The sequence below is a fragment of the Xenopus tropicalis genome, chromosome 3, assembly GCF_000004195.4.
Source record: "Xenopus tropicalis strain Nigerian chromosome 3, UCB_Xtro_10.0, whole genome shotgun sequence".
Lineage (NCBI taxonomy): Eukaryota > Metazoa > Chordata > Amphibia > Anura > Pipidae > Xenopus > Xenopus tropicalis.
The window spans coordinates 153,340,783-153,367,272 of record NC_030679.2 but is presented as its reverse complement, the minus strand read 5'-3'; the positions used below and the strand labels follow the sequence as shown (position 1 = coordinate 153,367,272).

The 26,490-nt window shown below is 58.8% G+C and overlaps 1 protein-coding gene across 2 annotated transcripts; it reads left to right on the top strand.

Moving 5' to 3' along the window:
* Window positions 1-1,569: 1,569 nt before the first annotated feature.
* On the top strand, window positions 1,570-20,895 carry ctdnep1 (CTD nuclear envelope phosphatase 1). Of its 2 annotated transcripts, none has more exons than XM_031897958.1 (8): window positions 1,570-1,966; window positions 13,029-13,095; window positions 13,182-13,300; window positions 16,278-16,349; window positions 16,705-16,821; window positions 18,434-18,545; window positions 19,274-19,358; window positions 20,574-20,895. In XM_031897958.1, exons 1-8 carry the CDS (start codon window positions 1,874-1,876, stop codon window positions 20,632-20,634), a joined length of 726 nt encoding a protein of 241 aa, XP_031753818.1. In that variant the 5' UTR covers window positions 1,570-1,873; the 3' UTR covers window positions 20,635-20,895. The 2 variants fall into 2 exon arrangements, with proteins under 2 accessions (XP_031753818.1, NP_001017177.1); NM_001017177.2 differs by having other exon boundaries at window positions 1,784-1,975.
* Window positions 20,896-26,490: the final 5,595 nt, after the last annotated feature.

The window sequence follows — 26,490 nt, the reverse complement described above, 5'->3', positions numbered from 1 at the left end:
GTGCCCCTACTGGCCGGAGCTTGCCCGCGGGTGCCCCTACTGGGCGGAGCTTGCCCGCGGGTGCCCCTACTGGGCGGAGCTTGCCCGCGGGTGCCCCTACTGGCCGGAGCTGGCCCCCGGGTGCCCCTACTGGCCGGAGCTGGCCCCCGGGTGCCCCTACTGGCCGGAGCTGGCCCCCGGGTGCCCCTACTGGCCGGAGCTGGCCCCCGGGTGCCCCTACTGGCCGGAGCTTGCCCCCGGGTGCCCCTACTGGCCGGAGCTTGCCCCCGGGTGCCCCTACTGGCCGGAGCTTGCCCCCGGGTGCCCCTACTGGCCGGAGCTTGCCCCCGGGTGCCCCTACTGGCCGGAGCTTGCCCCCGGGTGCCCCTACTGGCCGGAGCTTGCCCGCGGGTGCCCCTACTGGGCGGAGCTTGCCCGCGGGTGCCCCTACTGGCCGGAGCTGGCCCCCGGGTGCCCCTACTGGCCGGAGCTTGCCCCCGGGTGCCCCTACTGGCCGGAGCTTGCCCCCGGGTGCCCCTACTGGCCGGAGCTGGCCCCCGGGTGCCCCTACTGGGCGGAGCTGGCCCCCGGGTGCCCCTACTGGCCGGAGCTGGCCCCCGGGTGCCCCTACTGGGCGGAGCTTGCCCCCGGGTGCCCTTACTGGCCGGAGCTTGCCCGCGGGTGCCCCTACTGGGCGGAGCTTGCCCGCGGGTGCCCCTACTGGCCGGAGCTTGCCCCCGGGTGCCCCTACTGGCCGGAGCTGGCCCCCGGGTGCCCCTACTGGCCGGAGCTGGCCCCCGGGTGCCCCTACTGGCCGGAGCTTGCCCCCGGGTGCCCCTACTGGCCGGAGCTTGCCCCCGGGTGCCCCTACTGGCCGGAGCTTGCCCGCGGGTGCCCCTACTGGCCGGAGCTGGCCCCCGGGTGCCCCTACTGGCCGGAGCTGGCCCCCGGGTGCCCCTACTGGCCGGAGCTTGCCCCCGGGTGCCCCTACTGGGCGGAGCTTGCCCCCGGGTGCCCCTACTGGGCGGAGCTTGCCCGCGGGTGCCCCTACTGGGCGGAGCTGGCCCCCGGGTGCCCCTACTGGCCGGAGCTTGCCCCCGGGTGCCCCTACTGGCCGGAGCTTGCCCCCGGGTGCCCCTACTGGCCGGAGCTTGCCCCCGGGTGCCCCTACTGGCCGGAGCTTGCCCCCGGGTGCCCCTACTGGCCGGAGCTTGCCCCCGGGTGCCCCTACTGGCCGGAGCTTGCCCCCGGGTGCCCCTAATGCCCGGAGTTTGCCCCCGGGTTCTCCTTATGGCCGGAGCTTGCCCCCGGGTGCCCCTACTGGCCGGAGCTTGCCCCCGGGTGCCCCTAATGCCCGGAGCTTGCCCGACGCTCTATTCTGGGCGCCAAGAGCGCAGCTCCAACATTCCGGTACCTCAGGCAGCAGCCTTAGTACAGCCCACACAGGGCGGCGCCAATCAACGGACCAATGAACTCGTTATTCCCGCCCACTCCCACACAGACACAGCAGACTGGATGGGAAGGTACGGGCCCCACAGCACACAGTTGCGCCGGAATGCGCATGTGCAAGTATAAGATCTGAGCATGCGCACAACGTTAGCCGAATACCGCCTGAATTGGAAGCTGTAGCGCATGCGTGTGGACGCGGCGAGTTCTCTCGCATGTGCAGCAGTTGAGGCGCTTTAGTGAGGCATGTGCGCAGGCGCAGCAGAGTGACACGGTCCGGAAGTGACGCGGAGCCCCGCTATGGCGGCTGTCAGAGGGCCCCGCAGCGCCTCCCAGAGCGGAATGGGAGTGTAACCGGCTCCTTAGCCGCCACTTCCTCCCAGCGTGTAACGGAGCCTGCTCCTCTCTCCCCCGCTGCCCTGCCCGGCCCTAGCACCGGATTCCCGGGATGATGCGGACTCCAGGGCTCCTTGGCCTCAGGGGCTTCGTGGCCTTTGCAGCCAAACTGTGGAGCTTCGTCCTCTACCTGCTCCGCCGGCAGGTCCGCACCGTGAGTACCCTGGGGCCCTCCTGTATATATCCCTACCCCCCCTGGGGCCCTCCTGTATATATCCCTATCCCCCTGTATATATCTATATACCCCTGGGGCCCTCCTGCACTCATCCCTACCCCCCCTGGGGCCCTCCTGTATATATCTATATACCCCCTGTATATATCTATATATCCCCTGGGGCCCTCCTGCACTCATCCCTACCCCCCCTGGGGCCCTCCTGTATATATCTATATACCCCCTGTATATATCTATATATCCCCTGGGGCCCTCCTGCACTCATCCCTACCCCCCCTGGGGCCCTCCTGTATATATCTATATATCCCCTGGGGCCCTCCTGCACTCATCCCTACCCCCCCCTGGGGCCCTCCTGCACTCATCCCTACCCCCCCGGGGCCCTCCTGCACTCATCCCTACCCCCCCCCTGGGGCCCTCCTGCACTCATCCCTACCCCCCCCCTGGGGCCCTCCTGCACTCATCCCTACCCCCCCTGGGGCCCTCCTGTATATATCTATATACCCCCTGTATATATCTATATATCCCCTGGGGCCCTCCTGCACTCATCCCTACCCCCCCCTGGGGCCCTCCTGCACTCATCCCTACCCCCCCCGGGGCCCTCCTGCACTCATCCCTACCCCCCCTGGGGCCCTCCTGCACTCATCCCTACCCCCCTGGGGCCCTCCTGCACTCATCCCTACCCCCCCTGGGGCCCTCCTGCACTCATCCCTACCCCCCCTGGGGCCCTCCTGCACTCATCCCTACCCCCCCTGGGGCCCTCCTGCACTCATCCCTACCCCCCCTGGGGCCCTCCTGCACTCATCCCTACCCCCCCTGGGGCCCTCCTGCACTCATCCCTACCCCCCCTGGGGCCCTCCTGCACTCATCCCTACCCCCCCCTGGGGCCCTCCTGCACTCATCCCTACCCCCCCCTGGGGCCCTCCTGCACTCATCCCTACCCCCCCCTGGGGCCCTCCTGCACTCATCCCTACCCCCCCCTGGGGCCCTCCTGCACTCATCCCTACCCCCCCTGGGGCCCTCCTGCACTCATCCCTACCCCCCCTGGGGCCCTCCTGCACTCATCCCTACCCCCCCTGGGGCCCTCCTGCACTCATCCCTACCCCCCCTGGGGCCCTCCTGTATATATCTATATACCCCTGGGGCCCTCCTGCACTCATCCCTACCCCCCCCTGGGGCCCTCCTGCACTCATCCCTACCCCCCCCTGGGGCCCTCCTGCACTCATCCCTACCCCCCCCTGGGGCCCTCCTGCACTCATCCCTACCCCCCCCTGGGGCCCTCCTGCACTCATCCCTACCCCCCCCTGGGGCCCTCCTGCACTCATCCCTACCCCCCCCTGGGGCCCTCCTGCACTCATCCCTACCCCCCCCTGGGGCCCTCCTGCACTCATCCCTACCCCCCCCTGGGCCCTCCTGCACTCATCCCTACCCCCCCTGGGGCCCTCCTGCACTCATCCCTACCCCCCCCTGGGGCCCTCCTGCACTCATCCCTACCCCCCCTGGGCCCCCTGCACTCCCTACCCCCCCTGGGGCCCTCCTGTATATATCTATATACCCCCCCCCCTGTATATATCTATATACCCCTGGGGCCCTCCTGCACTCATCCCTACCCCCCCTGGGGCCCTCCTGCACTCATCCCTACCCCCCCTGGGGCCCTCCTGCACTCATCCCTACCCCCCCCTGGGGCCCTCCTGCACTCATCCCTACCCCCCCCTGGGGCCCTCCTGCACTCATCCCTACCCCCCCCCTGGGGCCCTCCTGCACTCATCCCTACCCCCCCCCTGGGGCCCTCCTGCACTCATCCCTACCCCCCCTGGGGCCCTCCTGCACTCATCCCTACCCCCCCCCTGGGGCCCTCCTGCACTCATCCCTACCCCCCCCCCTGGGGCCCTCCTGCACTCATCCCTACCCCCCCTGGGGCCCTCCTGCACTCATCCCTACCCCCCCCCTGGGGCCCTCCTGCACTCATCCCTACCCCCCCCTGGGGCCCTCCTGCACTCATCCCTACCCCCCCCCCCTGGGGCCCTCCTGCACTCATCCCTACCCCCCCTGGGGCCCTCCTGTATATATCTATATCCCCCCCTGGGGCCCTCCTGCACTCATCCCTACCCCCCCCTGGGGCCCTCCTGCACTCATCCCTACCCCCCCCTGGGGCCCTCCTGCACTCATCCCTACCCCCCCCTGGGGCCCTCCTGCACTCATCCCTACCCCCCCCCTGGGGCCCTCCTGCACTCATCCCTACCCCCCCTGGGGCCCTCCTGTATATATCTATATCCCCCCTGGGGCCCTCCTGCACTCATCCCTACCCCCCCTGGGGCCCTCCTGCACTCATCCCTACCCCCCCCCTGGGGCCCTCCTGTATATATCTATATCCCCCTGGGGCCCTCCTGCACTCATCCCTACCCCCCCTGGGGCCCTCCTGCACTCATCCCTACCCCCCCTGTGGCCCTCCTGCACTCATCCCTACCCCCCCTGGGGCCCTCCTGCACTCATCCCTACCCCCCCTGGGGCCCTCCTGCACTCATCCCTACCCCCCCTGGGGCCCTCCTGCACTCATCCCTACCCCCCCTGGGGCCCTCCTGCACTCATCCCTACCCCCCCTGGGGCCCTCCTGCACTCATCCCTACCCCCCCTGGGGCCCTCCTGCACTCATCCCTACCCCCCCTGGGGCCCTCCTGCACTCATCCCTACCCCCCCTGGGGCCCTCCTGTATATATCTATATCCCCCCTGGGGCCCTCTTGCACTCATCCCTATCCCCCCTGGGGCCCTCCTGTATATATCTATATACCCCCCCCTGGGGCCGTCCTGTATATATCTATATACCCCCCCCTGGGGCCCTCCTGTATATATCTATATACCCCCCCCCCTGGGGCCCTCCTGTATATATCTATATACCCCTGGGGCCCTCCTGTATATATCTATATACCCCTGGGGCCCTCCTGTATATATCTATATACCCCTGGGGCCCTCCTGTATATATCCCTATCCCCCCTGGAGCCCTCCTGTATATATCCCTATCCCCCCTGGGGCCCTCCTGCACTCATCCCTACCCCCCCTGGGGCCCTCCTGTATATATCTATATACCCCTGGGGCCCTCCTGTATATATCCCTATCCCCCCTGGGGCCCTCCTGCACTCATCCCTACCCCCCTGGGGCCCTCCTGCACTCATCCCTACCCCCCCAGGGGCCCTCCTGTATATATCTATATACCCCTGGGGCCCTCCTGTATATATCTATATACCCCTGGGGCCCTCCTGTATATATCTATATACCCCTGGGGCCCTCCTGTATATATCTATATACCCCTGGGGCCCTCCTGTATATATCTATATACCCCTGGGGCCCTCCTGTATATATCTATATACCCCTGGGGCCCTCCTGTATATATCCCTATCCCCCCTGGGGCCCTCCTGCACTCATCCCTATCCCCCCTGGGGCCCTCCTGCACTCATCCCTATCCCCCCTGGGGCCCTCCTGTATATATCTATATACCCCTGGGGCCCTCCTGTATATATCCCTATCCCCCCTGGGGCCCTCCTGCACTCATCCCTATCCCCCCTGGGGCCCTCCTGTATATATCCCTATCCCCCCCTGGGGCCCTCCTGTATATATCCCTATCCCCCCCTGGGGCCCTCCTGTATATATCCCTATCCCCCCCTGGGGCCCTCCTGTATATATCCCTATCCCCCCCTGGGGCCCTCCTGTATATATCCCTATCCCCCCCTGGGGCCCTCCTGTATATATCCCTATCCCCCCCTGGGGCCCTCCTGTATATATCCCTATCCCCCCTGGGGCCCTCCTGTATATATCCCTATCCCCCCCTGGGGCCCTCCTGTATATATCCCTATCCCCCCCTGGGGCCCTCCTGTATATATCCCTATCCCCCCCTGGGGCCCTCCTGTGTGTGTGTATATATATATATGGGATCCCCCCCCCTGAATCAGTGGTACTGGCAGATACATTAGATAGGTACAAGGAAGGGGAGTTACAGGGGGGCTGGGAAGTTGTGGGATCCCCCCCCCCCCCGAATCAGTGGTACTGGCAGATACATTAGATAGGTACAAGGAAGGGGGGTTACAGGGGGGCTGGGAAGTTGTGGGATCCCCCCCCCCCTGAATCAGTGGTACTGGCAGATACATTAGATAGGTACAAGGAAGGGGAGTTACAGGGGGGCTGGGAAGTTGTGGGATCCCCCCCCCCTGAATCAGTGGTACTGGCAGATACATTAGATAGGTACAAGGAAGGGGAGTTACAGGGGGGGCTGGGAAGTTGTGGGATCCCCCCCCCTGAATCAGTGGTACTGGCAGATACATTAGATAGGTACAAGGAAGGGGAGTTACAGGGGGGCTGGGAAGTTGTGGGATCCCCCCCCTGAATCAGTGGTACTGGCAGATACATTAGATAGGTACAAGGAAGGGGAGTTACAGGGGGGCTGGGAAGTTGTGGGATCCCCCCCCCTGAATCAGTGGTACTGGCAGATACATTAGATAGGTACAAGGAAGGGGAGTTACAGGGGGGCTGGGAAGTTGTGGGACCCCCCCTGAATCAGTGGTACTGGCAGATACATTAGATAGGTACAAGGAAGGGGAGTTACAGGGGGGCTGGGAAGTTGTGGGACCCCCCCTGAATCAGTGGTACTGGCAGATACATTAGATAGGTACAAGGAAGGGGAGTTACAGGGGGGGCTGGGAAGTTGTGGGATCCCCCCCCTGAATCAGTGCTACTGGCAGATACATTAGATAGGTACAAGGAAGGGGAGTTACAGGGGGGCTGGGAAGTTGTGGGATCCCCCCCCCCCGAATCAGTGGTACTGGCAGATACATTAGATAGGTACAAGGAAGGGGAGTTACAGGGGGGGCTGGGAAGTTGTGGGATCCCCCCCCCCCCGAATCAGTGGTACTGGCAGATACATTAGATAGGTACAAGGAAGGGGAGTTACAGGGGGGCTGGGAAGTTGTGGGATCCCCCCCCCCCGAATCAGTGGTACTGGCAGATACATTAGATAGGTACAAGGAAGGGGAGTTACAGGGGGGCTGGGAAGTTGTGGGATCCCCCCCCCCTGAATCAGTGGTACTGGCAGATACATTAGATAGGTACAAGGAAGGGGAGTTACAGGGGGGGCTGGGAAGTTGTGGGATCCCCCCCTGAATCAGTGGTACTGGCAGATACATTAGATAGGTACAAGGAAGGGGAGTTACAGGGGGGCTGGGAAGTTGTGGGATCCCCCCCCCCTGAATCAGTGGTACTGGCAGATACATTAGATAGGTACAAGGAAGGGGAGTTACAGGGGGGGGCTGGGAAGTTGTGGGATCCCCCCCCTGAATCAGTGGTACTGGCAGATACATTAGATAGGTACAAGGAAGGGGGGTTACAGGGGGGGCTGGGAAGTTGTGGGATCCCCCCCCCCTGAATCAGTGGTACTGGCAGATACATTAGATAGGTACAAGGAAGGGGAGTTACAGGGGGGGCTGGGAAGTTGTGGGATCCCCCCCCCCTGAATCAGTGGTACTGGCAGATACATTAGATAGGTACAAGGAAGGGGAGTTACAGGGGGGGCTGGGAAGTTGTGGGATCCCCCCCCGAATCAGTGGTACTGGCAGATACATTAGATAGGTACAAGGAAGGGGAGTTACAGGGGGGGCTGGGAAGTTGTGGGATCCCCCCCCTGAATCAGTGGTACTGGCAGATACATTAGATAGGTACAAGGAAGGGGAGTTACAGGGGGGGCTGGGAAGTTGTGGGATCCCCCCCCTGAATCAGTGGTACTGGCAGATACATTAGATAGGTATAAGGAAGGGGAGTTACAGGGGGGGGCTGGGAAGTTGTGGGACCCCCCCCTGAATCAGTGGTACTGGCAGATACATTAGATAGGTACAAGGAAGGGGAGTTACAGGGGGGGCTGGGAAGTTGTGGGATCCCCCCCCCCTGAATCAGTGGTACTGGCAGATACATTAGATAGGTACAAGGAAGGGGAGTTACAGGGGGGGCTGGGAAGTTGTGGGACCCCCCCCCCTGAATCAGTGGTACTGGCAGATACATTAGATAGGTACAAGGAAGGGGAGTTACAGGGGGGCTGGGAAGTTGTGGGATCCCCCCCCCCTGAATCAGTGGTACTGGCAGATACATTAGATAGGTACAAGGAAGGGGAGTTACAGGGGGGCTGGGAAGTTGTGGGATCCCCCCCCTGAATCAGTGGTACTGGCAGATACATTAGATAGGTACAAGGAAGGGGAGTTACAGGGGGGGCTGGGAAGTTGTGGGATCCCCCCCCCCTGAATCAGTGGTACTGGCAGATACATTAGATAGGTACAAGGAAGGGGAGTTACAGGGGGGCTGGGAAGTTGTGGGATCCCCCCCCCTGAATCAGTGGTACTGGCAGATACATTAGATAGGTACAAGGAAGGGGAGTTACAGGGGGGGCTGGGAAGTTGTGGGACCCCCCCCTGAATCAGTGGTACTGGCAGATACATTAGATAGGTACAAGGAAGGGGAGTTACAGGGGGGCTGGGAAGTTGTGGGATCCCCCCCCCCCCGAATCAGTGGTACTGGCAGATACATTAGATAGGTACAAGGAAGGGGAGTTACAGGGGGGGCTGGGAAGTTGTGGGATCCCCCCCCCTGAATCAGTGGTACTGGCAGATACATTAGATAGGTACAAGGAAGGGGAGTTACAGGGGGGCTGGGAAGTTGTGGGACCCCCCCCCCCCCGAATCAGTGGTACTGGCAGATACATTAGATAGGTACAAGGAAGGGGAGTTACAGGGGGGCTGGGAAGTTGTGGGATCCCCCCCCCCTGAATCAGTGGTACTGGCAGATACATTAGATAGGTACAAGGAAGGGGAGTTACAGGGGGGGCTGGGAAGTTGTGGGACCCCCCCCTGAATCAGTGGTACTGGCAGATACATTAGATAGGTACAAGGAAGGGGAGTTACAGGGGGGGCTGGGAAGTTGTGGGATCCCCCCCCCCTGAATCAGTGGTACTGGCAGATACATTAGATAGGTACAAGGAAGGGGAGTTACAGGGGGGGCTGGGAAGTTGTGGGATCCCCCCCCCTGAATCAGTGGTACTGGCAGATACATTAGATAGGTACAAGGAAGGGGGGTTACAGGGGGGCTGGGAAGTTGTGGGATCCCCCCCCTGAATCAGTGGTACTGGCAGATACATTAGATAGGTACAAGGAAGGGGAGTTACAGGGGGGCTGGGAAGTTGTGGGATCCCCCCCCTGAATCAGTGGTACTGGCAGATACATTAGATAGGTACAAGGAAGGGGGGTTACAGGGGGGCTGGGAAGTTGTGGGATCCCCCCCCCCTTAATCAGTGGTACTGGCAGATACATTAGATAGGTACAAGGAAGGGGAGTTACAGGGGGGCTGGGAAGTTGTGGGATCCCCCCCCCCTGAATCAGTGGTACTGGCAGATACATTAGATAGGTACAAGGAAGGGGAGTTACAGGGGGGGCTGGGAAGTTGTGGGATCCCCCCCTGAATCAGTGGTACTGGCAGATACATTAGATAGGTACAAGGAAGGGGAGTTAAAGGGGGGCTGGGAAGTTGTGGGATCCCCCCCCCCTGAATCAGTGGTACTGGCAGATACATTAGATAGGTACAAGGAAGGGGAGTTACAGGGGGGCTGGGAAGTTGTGGGACCCCCCCCCCCGAATCAGTGGTACTGGCAGATACATTAGATAGGTACAAGGAAGGGGAGTTACAGGGGGGGCTGGGAAGTTGTGGGATCCCCCCCCTGAATCAGTGGTACTGGCAGATACATTAGATAGGTACAAGGAAGGGGAGTTACAGGGGGGGCTGGGAAGTTGTGGGATCCCCCCCCCTGAATCAGTGGTACTGGCAGATACATTAGATAGGTACAAGGAAGGGGAGTTACAGGGGAGCTGGGAAGTTGTGGGATCCCCCCCCCCCTGAATCAGTGGTACTGGCAGATACATTAGATAGGTACAAGGAAGGGGAGTTACAGGGGGGGCTGGGAAGTTGTGGGATCCCCCCCCTGAATCAGTGCTACTGGCAGATACATTAGATAGGTACAAGGAAGGGGAGTTACAGGGGGGCTGGGAAGTTGTGGGATCCCCCCCCTTAATCAGTGGTATTGGCAGATACATTAGATAGGTACAAGGAAGGGGAGTTACAGGGGGGGCTGGGAAGTTGTGGGATCCCCCCCCCCCCCTGAATCAGTGGTACTGGCAGATACATTAGATAGGTACAAGGAAGGGGAGTTACAGGGGGGCTGGGAAGTTGTGGGATCCACCCCCCCCTGAATCAGTGGTACTGGCAGATACATTAGATAGGTACAAGGAAGGGGAGTTACAGGGGGGGCTGGGAAGTTGTGGGATCCCCCCCCCCCTGAATCAGTGGTACTGGCAGATACATTAGATAGGTACAAGGAAGGGGAGTTACAGGGGGGCTGGGAAGTTGTGGGATCCCCCCCCTGAATCAGTGGTACTGGCAGATACATTAGATAGGTACAAGGAAGGGGAGTTACAGGGGGGCTGGGAAGTTGTGGGACCCCCCCTGAATCAGTGGTACTGGCAGATACATTAGATAGGTACAAGGAAGGGGAGTTACAGGGGGGCTGGGAAGTTGTGGGATCCCCCCCCTGAATCAGTGGTACTGGCAGATACATTAGATAGGTACAAGGAAGGGGAGTTACAGGGGGGCTGGGAAGTTGTGGGATCCCCCCCCCTGAATCAGTGGTACTGGCAGATACATTAGATAGGTACAAGGAAGGGGAGTTACAGGGGGGGCTGGGAAGTTGTGGGACCCCCCCTGAATCAGTGGTACTGGCAGATACATTAGATAGGTACAAGGAAGGGGAGTTACAGGGGGGGCTGGGAAGTTGTGGGATCCCCCCCCTGAATCAGTGGTACTGGCAGATACATTAGATAGGTACAAGGAAGGGGAGTTACAGGGGGGGCTGGGAAGTTGTGGGATCCCCCCCCCCTGAATCAGTGGTACTGGCAGATACATTAGATAGGTACAAGGAAGGGGCTGGGTAGGTAGTACAGCTGTAGGGGTTGGGGCTGTATCGGGGGGGTAGGTAGTACAGCTTTAGGGGTCGGGGCAGTATCGGGGGTAGGTAGTACAGCTTTAGGGGTCGGGGCAGTATCGGGGGGTAGGTAGTACAGCTGTAGGGGTCGGGGCAGTATCGGGGGGGTAGGTAGTACAGCTTTAGGGGTCGGGGCAGTATCGGGGGGGTAGGTAGTACAGCTGTAGGGGTCGGGGCAGTATCGGGGGGGTAGGTAGTACAGCTTTAGGGGTCGGGGCAGTATCGGGGGTAGGTAGTACAGCTTTAGGGGTCGGGGCAGTATCGGGGGTAGGTAGTACAGCTGTAGGGGTCGGGGCAGTATCGGGGGGGTAGGTAGTACAGCTGTAGGGGTTGGGGCTTTATCGGGGGGTAGGTATTACAGCTGTAGGGGTTGGGGCAGTATCGGGTCAGTAGGTTGTACAGCTGTAGGGGTCGGGGCAGTATCGGGGGTAGGTAGTACAGCTGTAGGGGTCGGGGCAGTATCGGGTCAGTAGGTTGTACAGCAGTAGGGGTCGGGGCAGTATCGGGGGGTAGGTAGTACAGCTGTAGGGGTCGGGGCAGTATCGGGGGGTAGGTAGTACAGCTGTAGGGGTTGGGGCAGTATCGGGGGTAGGTAGTACAGCTGTAGGGGTCGGGGCAGTATCGGGGGGGTAGGTAGTACAGCTGTAGGGGTCGGGGCAGTATCGGGGGGTAGGTAGTACAGCTGTAGGGGTCGGGGCAGTATCGGGGGGTAGGTAGTACAGCTGTAGGGGTCGGGGCAGTATCGGGGGGGTTGGTAGTACAGCTGTAGGGGTCGGGGCAGTATCGGGGGGTAGGTAGTGCAGCTGTAGGGGTCGGGGCAGTATTGGGGGGTAGGTAGTACAGCTGCAGGGTTCGGGGCAGTATTGGGGGGGTAGGTAGTACAGCTGCAGGGTTCGGGGCAGTATTGGGGGGTAGGTAGTACAGCTTTAGGGGGGTAGGTAGTGCAGCTGTAGGGGTCGGGGCAGTATTGGGGGGGTAGGTAGTACAGCTGTAGGGGGGTAGGTAGTGCAGCTGTAGGGGTCGGGGCAGTATTGGGGGGGGTGGGTAGTGCAGCTGTAGGGGGGTAGGTAGTGCAGCTGTAGGGGTCGGGGCAGTATTGGGGGGGTGGGTAGTGCAGCTGTAGGGGGGTAGGTAGTGCAGCTGTAGGGGTCGGGGCAGTATTGGGGGGGTAGGTAGTACAGCTGTAGGGGGGTAGGTAGTGCAGCTGTAGGGGTTGGGGCACTATTGGGGGGGTGGGTAGTGCAGCTGTAGGCGGGTAGGTAGTGCAGCTGTAGGGGTCGGGGCAGTATCGGGGGGGTAGGTAGTACAGCTGTAGGGGGTAGGTAGTGCAGCTGTAGGGGGGTAGGTAGTACAGCTGTAGGGGTCGGGGCAGTATTGGGGGGGTAGGTAGTGCAGCTGTAGGGGTTGGGGGGTAGGTAGTGCAGCTGTAGGGGGGTAGGTAGTGCAGCTGTAGGGGGGTAGGTAGTGCAGCTGTAGGGGGGTAGGTAGTGCAGCTGTAGGGGGGTAGGTAGTGCAGCTGTAGGGGGGTAGGTAGTGCAGCTGTAGGGGGGTAGGTAGTGCAGCTGTAGGGGGGTAGGTAGTGCAGCTGTAGGGGGGTAGGTAGTGCAGCTGTAGGGGGGTAGGTAGTGCAGCTGTAGGAGGGTAGGTAGTGCAGCTGTAGGAGGGTAGGTAGTGCAGCTGTAGGAGGGTAGGTAGTGCAGCTGTAGGGGGGTAGGTAGTGCAGCTGTAGGGGTCGGGGCAGTATTGGGGGGGTAGGTAGTGCAGCTGTAGGGGGGTAGGTAGTGCAGCTGTAGGGGTCGGGGCAGTATTGGGGGGGTAGGTAGTGCAGCTGTAGGGGTTGGGGGGTAGGTAGTGCAGCTGTAGGGGTCGGGGCAGTATCGGGGGGTAGGTAGTGCAGCTGTAGGGGTCGGGGGGGTAGGTAGTACAGCTGTAGGGCCCACGTGCCGCTAAGAGATCATGTGACCGCGTGTCTCTTACAGATCATACAGTACCAGACGGTGAGATACGACGTTCTGCCGCTCTCTCCGGCTTCCCGCAACCGCCTCAGTAAGTAGCCCCTCCCCCTCCCTCCCATTGGTCGGATCCTGCTGGTTTTCCGCTCTGTGATATCTCCGCTCTCCTTTCTTCCGCAGGTCAGGTGAAACGGAAAGTTCTAGTTCTAGATTTAGATGAGACCCTGATCCATTCTCATCACGATGGGGTTCTGCGCCCGACGGTCCGACCCGGGACCCCCCCAGATTTTATACTTAAGGTTATTATAGTGTCTCCATCTTGTCTCTCTCTACTCTCTCCCTTCTCCGCCCCCCCTCCTGTCACTGTCCCAATGAGCCTTCCCTACAGTCAGTGCCCCCCCATCTCATGATTCTCCCTCTGTCTCCGCCCCCTCCTGTCACTGTGCCAATGAGCCTTCCCTATAGACCCCGCCTCCCTCTCCAGTCAGTGCCCCCCATCTCATGATTCTCCCTCTGTCTCCGCCCCCCTCCTGTCACTGTGCCAATGAGCCTTCCCTATAGACCCCGCCTCCCTCTCCAGTCAGTGCCCCCCATGTCATGATTCTCCCTCTGTCTCCGCCCCCCTCCTGTCACTGTGCCAATGAGCCTTCCCTATAGACCCCGCCTCCCTCTCCAGTCAGTGCCCCCCCATCTCATGATTCTCCCTCTGTCTCCGCCCCCTCCTGTCACTGTGCCAATGAGCCTTCCCTATAGACCCCGCCTCCCTCTCCAGTCAGTGCCCCCATCTCATGATTCTCCCTCTGTCTCCGCCCCCCTCCTGTCACTGTGCCAATGAGCCTTCCCTATAGACCCCGCCTCCCTCTCCAGTCAGTGCCCCCCATGTCATGATTCTCCCTGTCTCCGCCCCCCCATCACTGTCCCAATGAGCCTTCCCTATAGACCCCGCCTCCCTCTCCAGTCAGTGCCCCCCATGTCATGATTCTCCCTGTCTCCGCCCCCCATCACTGTCCCAATGAGCCTTCCCTATAGACCCCGCCTCCCTCTCCAGTCAGTGCCCCCCCATCTCATCATTCTCCCTCTGTCTCCGCCCCCCTTCTGTCACTGTGCCAATGAGCCTTCCCTACAGACCCCGCCTCCCTCTCCAGTCAGTGCCCCCCCATCTCATGATTCTCCCTCTGTCTCCGCCCCCCTCCTGTCACTGTGCCAATGAGCCTTCCCTATAGACCCCGCCTCCCTCTCCAGTCAGTGCCCCCCCATCTCATGATTCTCCCTCTGTCTCCGCCCCCTCCTGTCACTGTGCCAATGAGCCTTCCCTATAGACCCCGCCTCCCTCTCCAGTCAGTGCCCCCATCTCATGATTCTCCCTCTGTCTCCGCCCCCCTCCTGTCACTGTGCCAATGAGCCTTCCCTATAGACCCCGCCTCCCTCTCCAGTCAGTGCCCCCCATGTCATGATTCTCCCTGTCTCCGCCCCCCCATCACTGTCCCAATGAGCCTTCCCTATAGACCCCGCCTCCCTCTCCAGTCAGTGCCCCCCATGTCATGATTCTCCCTGTCTCCGCCCCCCCATCACTGTCCCAATGAGCCTTCCCTATAGACCCCGCCTCCCTCTCCAGTCAGTGCCCCCCCATCTCATCATTCTCCCTCTGTCTCCGCCCCCCTTCTGTCACTGTGCCAATGAGCCTTCCCTACAGACCCCGCCTCCCTCTCCAGTCAGTGCCCCCCCATCTCATGATTCTCCCTCTGTCTCCGCCCCCCTCCTGTCACTGTCCCAATGAGCCTTCCCTTTAGACCCCGCCTCCCTCTCCAGTCAGTGCCCCCATCTCATGATTCTCCCTCTGTCTCCGCCCCCTTCCTGTCACTGTGCCAATGAGCCTTCCCTATAGACCCCGCCTCCCTCTCCAGTCAGTGCCCCATCTCATGATTCTCTCTGTCTCCGCCCCCTTCCTTTCACTGTGCCAATGAGCCTTCCCTATAGACCCCGCCTCCCTCTCCAGTCAGTGCCCCCCATCTCATGATTCTCCCTCTGTCTCCGCCCCCCCATCACTGTCCCAATGAGCCTTCCCTATAGACCCCGCCTCCCTCTCCAGTCAGTGCCCCCCATCTCATGATTCTCCCTCTGTCTCCGCCCCCTTCCTTTCACTGTGCCAATGAGCCTTCCCTATAGACCCCGCCTCCCTCTCCAGTCAGTGCCCCATCTCATGATTCTCTCTGTCTCCGCCCCCTTCCTTTCACTGTGCCAATGAGCCTTCCCTATAGACCCCGCCTCCCTCTCCAGTCAGTGCCCCCCCATCTCATGATTCTCCCTCTGTCTCCTCCCCCCATCACTGTCCCAATGAGCCTTCCCTATAGACTCCGCCTCCCTCTCCAGTCAGTGCCCCCCCATCTCATGATTCTCCCTCTGTCTCCGCCCCCCTCCTGTCACTGTGCCAATGAGCCTTCCCTATAGACCCCGCCTCCCTCTCCAGTCAGTGCCCCCCCATCTCATGATTCTCCCTCTGTCTCCTCCCCCCCGTCACTGTCCCAATGAGCCTTCCCTATAGACCCCGCCTCCCTCTCCAGTCAGTGCCCCCCCATCTCATGATTCTCCCTCTGTCTCCGCCCCCTCCTGTCACTGTGCCAATGAGCCTTCCCTATAGACCCCGCCTCCCTCTCCAGTCAGTGCCCCCCCATCTCATGATTCTCCCTCTGTCTCCGCCCCCTCCTGTCACTGTGCCAATGAGCCTTCCCTATAGACCCCGCCTCCCTCTCCAGTCAGTGCCCCCCATCTCATGATTCTCCCTCTGTCTCCGCCCCCCCTCCTGTCACTGTGCCAATGAGCCTTCCCTATAGACCCCGCCTCCCTCTCCAGTCAGTGCCCCCCATCTCATCATTCTCACTCTGTCTCCGCCTCCCTCCTGTCACTGTGCCAATGAGCCTTCCCTATAGACCCCGCCTCCCTCTCCAGTCAGTGCCCCCCCATCTCATGATTCTCCCTCTGTCTCCGCCCCCTCCTGTCACTGTGCCAATGAGCCTTCCCTATAGACCCCGCCTCCCTCTCCAGTCAGTGCCCCATCTCATGATTCTCCCTCTGTCTCCGCCCCCTCCTGTCACTGTGCCAATGAGCCTTCCCTATAGACCCCGCCTCCCTCTCCAGTCAGTGCCCCCATCTCATGATTCTCCCTCTGTCTCCGCCCCCTCCTGTCACTGTGCCAATGAGCCTTCCCTATAGACCCCGCCTCCCTCTCCAGTCAGTGCCCCCCATCTCATGATTCTCCCTCTGTCTCCGCCCCCGCAGGTTGTTATAGATAAACATCCGGTGCGATTCTTTGTACATAAACGGCCGCACGTGGATTTCTTCCTGGAGGTGGTGAGTATTGTGGGGGGGCAGTTCATTGGGGGGGCTTGGGGGGCTTAGAAGTGAGTGATAGGAAAGGGGGACAGAATATAGGGGGTATTATAAGAATGAATGGAGGAGGTAGGACGGGTGCTACCAAGTTGTTTGGGGCCCCCCAGTGACAGTAGAAAAGTGCCCTGGGCTGGGGCATTTTATAAGGAGGAGGAGCGCCAGGCCTAGGTAGAAAGTAATAATACTGGGGGGGCTGCATGGCCCTCTTTATTGCTTCTGCCCCCTGTAGAAAGTAGTCCTGCTGTATGCGACGGGGCAGCTGGGAGTATGGAGACTGCCCCCGGGGCAACTGATTTATATATATATACCCCCCCAGGTGAGCCAGTGGTACGAGCTGGTGGTATTTACAGCCAGCATGGAGATCTACGGCTCCGCTGTGGCCGACAAGTTAGATAACAACAGGGGCGTGCTGCGGAGGCGTTTCTACAGACAGGTGAGTTGGCTGCACTCTATACGCCATGTACTTGGGGCGGGGCTTCTTACTCAATGGGAGTTTAGCCTTTATACGCTGTCTCCATACAAATTACGGAGCACCGGCATGAAATTGGCTACAGAACAGTGACCACTAGTGGCCGTAATTATAACAATTTATAACGATGACACCTAGTGGAGAATCCACATTATTACACTTTGCAATAGTGTGGGTGTTTATAATTGGAGCTTAGTGATGTCATTTCTGTCACGTGACTCACTGAAACTTGTATATTATAATAAAGGGTGTACCCCCTGCTGTAAAATATAAGGATATTACAAGTCACCGAGGAGTTCCATGACCTGTGTAAAAGCACTCAGCCTCGTCCCTTTTATATGGTCTTGGGACACCTCGTGACTTATAATATCCTTATATTTTACAGCAGGGGGTTCTTTATTCAGTGTATCTAGTGTTCAGTAAAGGGGATGTTCACCTTTGCGGTAACTTTCAGTGTGACAGAGAGTGATATTTTGAGACAATTTGCAGTTGGTCTTCATTTTTTATTTGTAGTTTTTCCGTTAATTCACTTTTTGTTCAGCGGCTCTGCAGTTTGGAGTTTCAGCAGCTGTCTGGTTGCTAGGGACAAAATTACCTTAGCGACCTTGGAGTGGTTTAAATAAGAGGCTGGTATAGGAATAAGAGAGGGGCTGAATAGAAAAGTATCAATAAAACTGGAGCCTCGCATAGTGGAAGCTGTTTGGCTGCCACAGCCATGTGACCTGTGCTCTGATAAACTTCAGTCTCACTTTACTGCTGCGCTGCAAGTTGGAGTGATACCCCCCCCCTCACCCCCAGCAGCCAATCAGCAGAACAATGGGAAGGGAGCAAGATAGCAGCTCCCAGTAGGTATCAGAATAGCACTCAATAGTAAGAAATCCAAGTCCGGCTTGGGACTCCTCCAGTTACATGGGAGTAGGAGAAACAATAGGTTAGCTGAAAGCAGTTCTAATGTGTAGCGCTGGCTGAAAGCTCAGACTCAGGCACACTTTACTGCTGCGCTGCAAGTTGGAGTGATATCCCCCCCCCTCACCCCCAGCAGCCAATCAGCAGAACAATGGGAAAGGAGCAAGATAGCAGCTCCCAGTAGGTATCAGAATAGCACTCAATAGTAAGAAATCCAAGTCCGGCTTGGGACTCCTCCAGTTACATGGGAGTAGGAGAAACAATAGGTTAGCTGAAAGCAGTTCTAATGTGTAGCGCTGGCTGAAAGCTCAGACTCAGGCACACTTTACTGCTGCGCTGCAAGTTGGAGTGATATCCCCCCCTCCCCCCAGCAGCCGATCAGCAGAACAATGGGAAGGGAGCAAGATAGCAGCTCCCAGTAGGTATCAGAATAGCACTCAATAGTAAGAAATCCAAGTCCGGCTTGGGACTCCTCCAGTTACATAGGAGTAGGAGAAACAATAATAAAAATGCCTCACTAATGTTAAGGGGGGCAAATAATTATTTCACCCTTCCCAAGGGGCACCCTGACTGTCACATTTCTTCACTGTTGTGTCTGTAGTTGGGGGGGGTTACCAGGATACTAGTTACGAGCACTGATCCACTCACCCTGACATGCTTTTCTCCTTAGCACTGTACGTTGGAGCTGGGCAGTTACATTAAGGACCTGTCAGTGGTGCACAGCGACCTGTCTAGTGTGGTCATTCTGGATAACTCCCCCGGAGCCTACAGGAGCCACCCAGGTACCCAGCACCTTCCTTCCTGCACCCCACAGGCCAGCTCTAGTACCCCCTACTGTAAATGATAAGGATATTAGCAGTCACTGAGGGGTTCTGTGCCCCCATATAAAGGCACAAGGCTGCAGGCTGATAATACAGGGAACTCTGAGTATCACTCATGTATTATAAGGGATAATGTACCCCCTACTGTAAATGATAAGGATATTAGCAGTCACTGAGGGGATTCTGTGCCCCCCATATAAAGGCACAAGGCTGCAGGCTGAGTTATACAGGGAACTCTGAGTATCACTCATGTATTATAAGGGATAATGTACCCCCTACTGTAAATGATAAGGATATTAGCAGTCACTGAGGGGTTCTGTGCCCCCCATATAAAGGCACAAGGCTGCAGGCTGAGTTATACAGGGAACTCTGAGTATCACTCATGTATTATAAGGGATAATGTACCCCCTACTGTAAATGATAAGGATATTAGCAGTCACTGAGGGGTTCTGTGCCCCCCATATAAAGGCACAAGGCTGCAGGCTGAGTTATACAGGGAACTCTGAGTATCACTCATGTATTATAAGGGATAATGTACCCCCTACTGTAAATGATAAGGATATTAGCAGACAGTGAGGGGCAGTGGGTGAGCAGACCAGATGTGCCGGGAGGGAGAGGGGCAGGTACAGTAGGGGGAGGGGTAAAGCCGGGTGTGGCACAGATACTCAGTGTGACTATTTACCCCACAGATAACGCGATTCCCATAAAGTCGTGGTTCAGTGACCCCAGCGACACGGCCCTATTGAATCTGCTGCCAATGTTGGACGCTCTCAGGTAAAGTCTGGGGGGGGGGGGGGGGGGGGGGGTAGTTACACTTGGGCAGAAGGCGCATATTGTGCCACTAATTGCCCCGCCAGTAACCCGGGATCCTTCTCTTTAGCCCCAGTTAGTAGTTATGGGTGAGAGTGGGGGTGGGGCTGGGATATAAAGTACCCGGGTAACCGTGGCCACACCCACACCAATTAAAGCTGCCCATTTGGCCCCTCCAGGCTGAGCCAGTAGCTGATTGGTCCAGGGACTGGCCGCTCACAAAGGCCCATAGGATATCTGCCTAAGCATCATGAAGGGGGGAGACGGCTCGGTGTTGTATGGGGGTGTATATGGGGGGCTCGGTGACCCCCGTGTCTCTGGGGCTGTATATGGGGGGCTCAGTGACCCCTGTATCTCAGGGGGTGTATATGGGGGGGCTCGGTGACCCCTGTGTCTCTGGAGGTGTATATGGGGGGCTCGGTGACCCCCGTGTCTCTGGGGCTGTATATGGGGGGCTCGGTGACCCCCGTGTCTCTGGGGCTGTATATGGGGGGCTCAGTGACCCTTGTATCTCAGGGGGTGTATATGGGGGGCTCGGTGACCCCCGTGTCTCTGGGGCTGTATATGGGGGGCTCGGTGACCCCTGTGTCTCTGGGGGTGTATATGGGGGGCTCGGTGACCCCCGTGTCTCTGGGGCTGTATATGGGGGGCTCGGTGACCCCTGTGTCTCTGGGGGTGTATATGGGGGGCTCGGTGACCCCTGTGTCTCTGGAGGTGTATATGGGGGGCTCGGTGACCCCCGTGTCTCTGGGGCTGTATATGGGGGGCTCGGTGACCCCCGTGTCTCTGGGGCTGTATATGGGGGGCTCGGTGACCCCCGTGTCTCTGGGGCTGTATATGGGGGGCTCGGTGACCCCATTGTCTCTGGGGCTGTATATGGGGTGGCTCGGTGACCCCATTGTCTCTGGGGCTGTATATGGGGGGCTCAATGACCCTTGTGTCTCTGGGGGTGTATATGGGGGGCTCGGTGACCCCCGTGTCTCTGGGGCTGTATATGGGGGGCTCGGTGACCCCCGTGTCTCTGGGGCTGTATATGGGGGGCTCATTGAATGACTCTCGTGTATATGGGGGGCTCAGTGACCCCCCTATCTCTGGGGGTGTATATGGGGGGCTCAGTGACCCCCCTATCTCTGGGGGTGTATATGGGGGGCTCATTGAATGACTCTCGTGTCTCTGCAGGTTCACAGCCGACGTCCGGTCCGTTCTAAGCCGCAATCTCCACCAGCACCGACTGTGGTGACAGTGACCCCCGCTCACCCCTCTCCTGAATATCCCCTGCCCCCCCCCCGGTGCATTTACAGACAGAGACTGTACCCCTCAGCGAGGAAGGAGGATACGGAGCGCCCTCTTTCTACCTCTCGGACACTTTACGGGGAGGGTGACATGGACTCTAAGATGCCCCTTCTGCCCCTTTTTTTCAGGGGTTGGGGGTGCGTGGGGGGAAGGAGGGGCTGGTTTTTAATTGTAGACTTTCTTGTATAAAGAGAATTATTTCAAGTTATTTGGGGCCCATTTTCCTCTTTCGCTCTGGGCATTTTGGGTGCATGGAGAATGGCGGCACCCCTGCCCCCCCCGGGGCTGGCACCCTGGGCATTTTGGGTGCAGTTGTTGCTCCCCGTACTGCTGAGCTGCATGGAGAATGGCGGCACCCCTGCCCCCCCCGGAGCTGGCACCCTGGGCATTTTGGGTGCAGTTGTTGCTCCCCGTACTGCTGAGCTGCATGGAGAATGGCGGCACCCCTGCCCCCCCCCCGGGGCTGGCACGCTGGGCATTTTGGGTGCAGTTGTAGCTCCCCGTACTGCTGAGCTGCATGGAGAATGGCGGCACCCCTGCCCCCCCCCCGGGGCTGGCACCCTGGGCATTTTGGGTGCAGTTGTAGCTCCCCGTACTGCTGAGCTGCATGGAGAATGGCGGCACCCCTGCCCCCCCCCGGGGCTGGCACCCTGGGCATTTTGGGTACAGTTGTAGCTCCCCGTACTGCTGAGCTGCATGGAGAATGGCGGCGCCCCCCCCGGGGCTGGCACCCTGGGCATTTTGGGTGCAGTTGTCGCTCCCCGTACTGCTGAGCTGCATGGAGAATGGCGGCACCCCTGCCCCCCCCCCGGGGCTGGCACGCTGGGCATTTGGGTGCAGTTGTTGCTCCCCGTACTGCTGAGCTGCATGGAGAATGGCGGCACCCCTGCCCCCCCCCCGGGGCTGGCACCCTGGGCATTTTGGGTGCAGTTGTTGCTCCCCGTACTGCTGAGCTGCATGGAGAATGGCGGCACCCCTGCCCCCCCCCCCCCCGGGGCTGGCACCCTGGGCATTTTGGGTGCAGTTGTCGCTCCCCATACTGCTGAGCTGCATGGAGAATGGCGGCACCCCTGCCCCCCCCCGGGGCTGGCATGCTGGGCATTTGGGTGCAGTTGTTGCTCCCCATACTGCTGAGCTGCATGGAGAATGGCGGCACCCCTGCCCCCCCCCCCCGGGGCTGGCACGCTGGGCATTTGGGTGCAGTTGTTGCTCCCCGTACTGCTGAGCTGCATGGAGAATGGCGGCACCCCTGCCCCCCCCCCCGGGGCTGGCACCCTGGGCATTTTGGGTGCAGTTGTTGCTCCCCGTACTGCTGAGCTGCATGGAGAATGGCGGCACCCCTGCCCCCCCCCCCCGGGGCTGGCACCCTGGGCATTTTGGGTGCAGTTGTCGCTCCCCATACTGCTGAGCTGCATGGAGAATGGCGGCACCCCTGCCCCCCCCCCGGGGCTGGCATGCTGGGCATTTGGGTGCAGTTGTTGCTCCCCGTACTGCTGAGCTGCATGGAGAATGGTGGCACCCCTGCCCCCCCCCCGGGGCTGGCACCCTGGGCATTTGGGTGCAGTTGTTGCTCCCCGTACTGCTGAGCTGCATGGAGAATGGCGGCACCCCTGCCCCCCCCCCGGGGCTGGCACCCTGGGCATTTTGGGTGCAGTTGTCGCTCCCCATACTGCTGAGCTGCATGGAGAATGGCGGCACCCCTGCCCCCCCCCTGGGGCTGGCATGCTGGGCATTTGGGTGCAGTTGTTGCTCCCCATACTGCTGAGCTGCATGGAGAATGGCGGCACCCCTGCCCCCCCCCGGGGCTGGCACCCTGGGCATTTGGGTGCAGTTGTTGCTCCCCGTACTGCTGAGCTGCATGGAGAATGGCGGCACCCCTGCCCCCCCCCCCGGGGCTGGCACCCTGGGCATTTTGGGTGCAGTTGTCGCTCCCCATACTGCTGAGCTGCATGGAGAATGGTGGCACCCCTGCCCCCCCCCCCCCCGGGGCTGGCATGCTGGGCATTTGGGTGCAGTTGTTGCTCCCCGTACTGCTGAGCTGCATGGAGAATGGTGGCGCCCCCCCGGGGCTGGCACAAGGGCGAGAGGAGGAACATCTGGCTCTTTGGATTGAGCCCATTGGCTCTTGGATTGTACCGAGCTTTCCCGCTGCCCAACAGGATTCTGGGAAACTTCTTCCAAAGCTCCATTCCTTATTGTATGGTTTGGGGGGGAGAGCCTATCTGGGGGTGCAGCTTCCCCTTCCTGTACCCACGAGTGCTACGCAGAATGTCGTGCCCACAAGAACAGTGGTACCCCTATTGCTCTGTTTGGCCCCCCATTTACCTTGGGGAGAGCTCAAACCAAAGCCTCCCTGGCCCCCCGGCCTCTGTTCTCTGCTGATTGGGTATAAATGGGAGGCCGCTCTCTGCTGATTGGGTATAAATGGGAGGCCGCTCTCTGCTGATTGGGTATAAATGGGAGGCCGCTCTCTGCTGATTGGGTATATAAGCGGCACGGCTGGGTCCCAGACAGACCAGTTCCCTCGGGCCAGTACTTGCCAGCCTATCATGGCTTCTGAGCTGCCTGTGCCCTCATTTGAGTTGGGGAGAAACAGGAGGCTAAATGTGAGCGCAGTGATTGGCTGAACACAAAGCAAAATAATTGGGCCCTTTTTCCCCTGCAGCCTTTGGGGCCCCTTTCCTGCACCCCCCCCTGTCTACACAAACCCTTAGGGGAACTAGATCTGGGGAGTCTGGGTAATTACTGAGCACACACATTGGGGCCCCCCAGCACTACTCATAGCCCCCCCTGTGAGCCTCTTAGCCTAACTGGGCCTGTTAGTAGCAAGGTCCAACCCACTCTGGAATTTCACTCTAAAGGGCAACTGCACCTAAAGGGAAAATCCATAGCAACTTCCCAATGTGCATTAAAGGACAAGGAAACCCAGTCATTGGTTACACTGGGGAAGGGGCAGTTAAGGGGTGGGGGTCACTATATATAAATATATAAGGGGGGGCAGTAATGAAATAGAGAAAGTACAGGGAAGAGCGACTAAGCTGATAAAGGGAATGGGCTCAGTTATGGGGAAAGGCTGGCCCAGTTGGGATTGGTTACACTGGGGGGGGGGCAGTTAAGGGGGGGTCACTATATATAAATATATAAGGGGGGGGGCAGTAATGAAATAGAGAAAGTACAGGGAAGAGCGAGTAAGCTGATAAAGGGAATGGGCTCAGTTATGGGGAAAGGCTGGCCCAGTTGGGATTGGTTACACTGGGGGGGGGGGGGCAGTTAAGGGGGGGTCACTATATATAAATATATAAGGGGGGGGCAGTAATGAAATAGAGAAAGTACAGGGAAGAGCGACTAAGCTGATAAAGGGAATGGGCTCAGTTATGGGGAAAGGCTGGCCAGTTGGGATTGGTTACACTGGGGGGGGGGGGGGCAGTTAAGGGGGGGGGGGTCACTATATATAAATATATAAGGGGGGGCAGTAATGAAATAGAGAAAGTACAGGGAAGAGCGACTAAGCTGATAAAGGGAATGGGCTCAGTTATGGGGAAAGGCTGGCCCAGTTGGGATTGGTTACACTGGGGGGGGGGGGGCAGTTAAGAGGGGGGGTCACTATATATAAATATATAAGGGGGGGCAGTAATGAAATAGAGAAAGTACAGGGAAGAGCGACTAAGCTGATAAAGGGAATGGGCTCAGTTATGGGGAAAGGCTGGCCCAGTTGGGATTGGTTACACTGGGGGGGGGGGGCAGTTAAGGGGGGGGGTCACTATATATAAATATATAAGGGGGGGGCAGTAATGAAATAGAGAAAGTACAGGGAAGAGCGACTAAGCTGATAAAGGGAATGGGCTCAGTTATGGGGAAAGGCTGGCCCAGTTGGGATTGGTTACACTGGGGGGGGGGGGGGCAGTTAAGGGGGGGGGGGTCACTATATATAAATATATAAGGGGGGGCAGTAATGAAATAGAGAAAGTACAGGGAAGAGCGACTAAGCTGATAAAGGGAATGGGCTCAGTTATGGGGAAAGGCTGGCCCAGTTGGGATTGGTTACACTGGGGGGGGGGGGGCAGTTAAGAGGGGGGGTCACTATATATAAATATATAAGGGGGGGCAGTAATGAAATAGAGAAAGTACAGGGAAGAGCGACTAAGCTGATAAAGGGAATGGGCTCAGTTATGGGGAAAGGCTGGCCCAGTTGGGATTGGTTACACTGGGGGGGGGGGGGGCAGTTAAGGGGGGGGTCACTATATATAAATATATAAGGGGGGGGCAGTAATGAAATAGAGAAAGTACAGGGAAGAGCGACTAAGCTGATAAAGGGAATGGGCTCAGTTATGGGGAAAGGCTGGCCCAGTTGGGATTGGTTACACTGGGGGGGGGGCAGTTAAGGGGGGTCACTATATATAAATATATAAGGGGGGGCAGTAATGAAATAGAGAAAGTACAGGGAAGAGCGACTAAGCTGATAAAGGGAATGGGCTCAGTTATGGGGAAAGGCTGGCCCAGTTGGGATTGGTTACACTGGGGGAGGGGCAGGTTCCTCTGGGTCGGTACCAGTTGGGATTGGTTACACTGGGGCAGGGGCAGTTAAGTGGGGGGGTCACTATATATAAATATATAAGGGGGGGCAGTAATGAAATAGAGAAAGTACAGGGAAGAGCGACTAAGCTGATAAAGGGAATGGGCTCAGTTATGGGGAAAGGCTGGCCCAGTTGGGATTGGTTACACTGGGGGGGGGGGGGGGGGGGGGCAGTTAAGGGGGGGGTCACTATATATAAATATATAAGGGGGGGGGCAGTAATGAAATAGAGAAAGTACAGGGAAGAGCGACTAAGCTGATAAAGGGAATGGGCTCAGTTATGGGGAAAGGCTGGCCCAGTTGGGATTGGTTACACTGGGGGGGGGGGGGGGGCAGTTAAGGGGGGGGCACTATATATAAATATATAAGGGGGGGCAGTAATGAAATAGAGAAAGTACAGGGAAGAGCGACTAAGCTGATAAAGGGAATGGGCTCAGTTATGGGGAAAGGCTGGCCCAGTTGGGATTGGTTACACTGGGGAAGGGGCAGTTAAGGGGGGGTCACTATATATAAATATATAAGGGGGGGCAGTAATGAAATAGAGAAAGTACAGGGAAGAGCGACTAAGCTGATAAAGGGAATGGGCTCAGTTATGGGGAAAGGCTGGCCCAGTTGGGATTGGTTACACTGGGGGGGGGGGCAGTTAAGGGGGGGGTCACTATATATAAATATATAAGGGGGGGCAGTAATGAAATAGAGAAAGTACAGGGAAGAGCGACTAAGCTGATAAAGGGAATGGGCTCAGTTATGGGGAAAGGCTGGCCCAGTTGGGATTGGTTACACTGGGGGGGGGGGGCAGTTAAGGGGGGGTCACTATATATAAATATATAAGGGGGGGCAGTAATGAAATAGAGAAAGTACAGGGAAGAGCGACTAAGCTGATAAAGGGAATGGGCTCAGTTATGGGGAAAGGCTGGCCCAGTTGGGATTGGTTACACTGGGGGGGGGGGGCAGTTAAGCGGGGGGTCACTATATATAAATATATAAGGGGGGGGCAGTAATGAAATAGAGAAAGTACAGGGAAGAGCGACTAAGCTGATAAAGGGAATGGGCTCAGTTATGGGGAAAGGCTGGCCCAGTTGGGATTGGTTACACTGGGGGGGGGGCAGTTAAGGGGGGGTCACTATATATAAATATATAAGGGGGGGCAGTAATGAAATAGAGAAAGTACAGGGAAGAGCGACTAAGCTGATAAAGGGAATGGGCTCAGTTATGGGGAAAGGCTGGCCC